Source organism: Penaeus monodon, chromosome 33 (genome assembly GCF_015228065.2).
Source record: "Penaeus monodon isolate SGIC_2016 chromosome 33, NSTDA_Pmon_1, whole genome shotgun sequence".
NCBI classification, from domain to species: Eukaryota; Metazoa; Arthropoda; class Malacostraca; order Decapoda; family Penaeidae; genus Penaeus; species Penaeus monodon.
In genome coordinates this window covers 16,850,654-16,852,618 of record NC_051418.1, presented here as the reverse complement: position 1 = coordinate 16,852,618, position 1,965 = coordinate 16,850,654, and the positions used below count along the sequence as shown (strand labels likewise).

General features: G+C 40.1%; 1 protein-coding gene across 2 annotated transcripts in view; it reads right to left on the bottom strand.

The window, feature by feature from the left end:
- LOC119594099 (beclin 1-associated autophagy-related key regulator-like) overlaps nucleotides 1-1,965 on the bottom strand; it is a gene marked incomplete in the record, with an annotated part of 38,408 nt that overhangs the window by 11,702 nt on the left and 24,741 nt on the right. The window contains 1 exon segment of one of the 2 annotated variants that reach the window (XM_037943154.1): nucleotides 182-287. Within the exon segment in view, the coding sequence (XP_037799082.1) occupies nucleotides 182-287 (106 nt within the window). 2 annotated transcript variants of the gene reach the window in all.

Sequence of the window (1,965 nt, the reverse complement as noted above, 5' to 3'; positions counted from 1 at the left end):
AAATATAAACAGACCCAAACCATTCTCCTCCCCAAAATAAACACTAAAGATATACAGTACTGCGTCTTCCTACCTGCGGAATAGCCCAGACAGCGAACACAACAACAAAACAAGCATTCTTAGTCCAAAGTAAACATGAACAGAATCACTAAAACAAAGTAGCCACAAACAAAGGTCTCACCAGCAGCAAGTGCCTCGTCTTCGTCTGGTGCAGCCGCGTCACCTCCTCTTCTTGCTCGAGCAGTTCCTTCCTCAGCCGGTAATATCTCAGTTTCTTGTCGGCGTACCTGGGGAGGACAGTCTCAATGTATGCGGGGATACTGGATGCGGTAATAGGAGCGGAGGGCAAGGAATAATTAAGAAAGAGACGTAGCAGGCAAACGAACAGTCTAGTAGGAGGGATGTACAAAAAGCAAAGACGAAGGATGGGAGACTTATAACATAAAATAAAACAGTAAAAAGACAAAAAATAACGCAAAAGGAGACGTCCCCGCTCAACATCTCAAACAAACACAGACAAAAACTCCGGTTGTGACGTCATCCACGTAATCATGCTATGACGTCACATTAAAACCAGGTACATCAGGATTCTCACAAGCGCAGAAACAGGAAAAAGGTGCACCCCCCTCCCTTATTGTTGAATGTTTATGTGTATACATCAACACACACGCAGTGTAAATAAGGAAACGTTACAATGCTTCCTCTAATAACCACAGATTGAAGTAAAAAATAAATGCAAGTGGTGACCTGAAGTGAAGAAAATCAAGCTAAAGTAGCAGGATATATCCATTCCATTTCAACTAATAATACTGCCGATGACACAAAGCACGCTGAAAATTGAGACACCAAACCCTTTTACCGCTTTAACCGCGCATTCGCCCTGATAATCGATACAATATCAAAGTCAATAAAACAAGAAATAGCAATGCCAGCAAACCTTTCCCACTTTCATGCTTCGGGCTATTAAAAGCCAGTAGGAGTTGGCTACGGGAGTTATATCCCGTGCTACTAGTGGAAAATAGTCAAACAAAATCGGAAATTAGTCGGATATAAAACAAATTTACATGCAAGAAACTTGTGGCATTTCCACACATTATGCAGTAGTTGTGACACGATTTTTTCTTTTTCTTCATATTGAAAAATGAAAAAAGGCGCCCATTTTGTTCGGCTCATAATGTATGGTCCATATCATACACCAGAAAATGGACATAAAACAGTAAAGTGTTGATAGATTACTTTATTTTATGCCATAATAACACCATATAATACAAAAAAATATTATTCTGGCCATTAAAAAAAATCTGAGCTCGGTCTCTTTCTCATTCTCGTTCTTCTCTCTCCCAAAAAAGAGTATAAACTTTAATAAACGGCTACTGGCAACTATAATGATAAATTTAAAGCCTAATGAACTTATTGTGGCTTTAAACAACACGCTTCATATCATAAGCTAAATAATAAAATCAACCAATATTAAATTTATTAGAGAGTGAGCGAGTCATTGTGATCAAACCAGCAAGCCTCTTAGTTGCTGGTGTCACACGGGTTGTAGAACACCTTTGATTTTGCTACCATCTACTACCCCTTCATCTACAATCGATGGGAATACAAACATGTGCTTGCTATTTGGCTTCATACCACGTCTGAAGTAAGAAACTTCGAGTGAAACTATCCCCACGAACGTCTAAAACCTTGGCCACGTAGTTAACACTTGAACCCTTCGCCCACCCTCCTTCTAGTGCAAGCTCCACCAAAACAAAAGCTTCCGGCTGTTTGTCTGCGTAATATCAGGTTGCTGGTCTACTTGCTCACGTGTCCATATCTACTTAGACAGTTCTGATGAGTGTGTTTGGTTAAGAGGTTGGACATCATCTTCATAGTTGAGATAATTGAGAATTGTTGCAAACTGCAGATTTTCTTTCCATGACCTGTGTCTTTGCCTTTGGTTTCTTTCCGCTTCTCTACCCG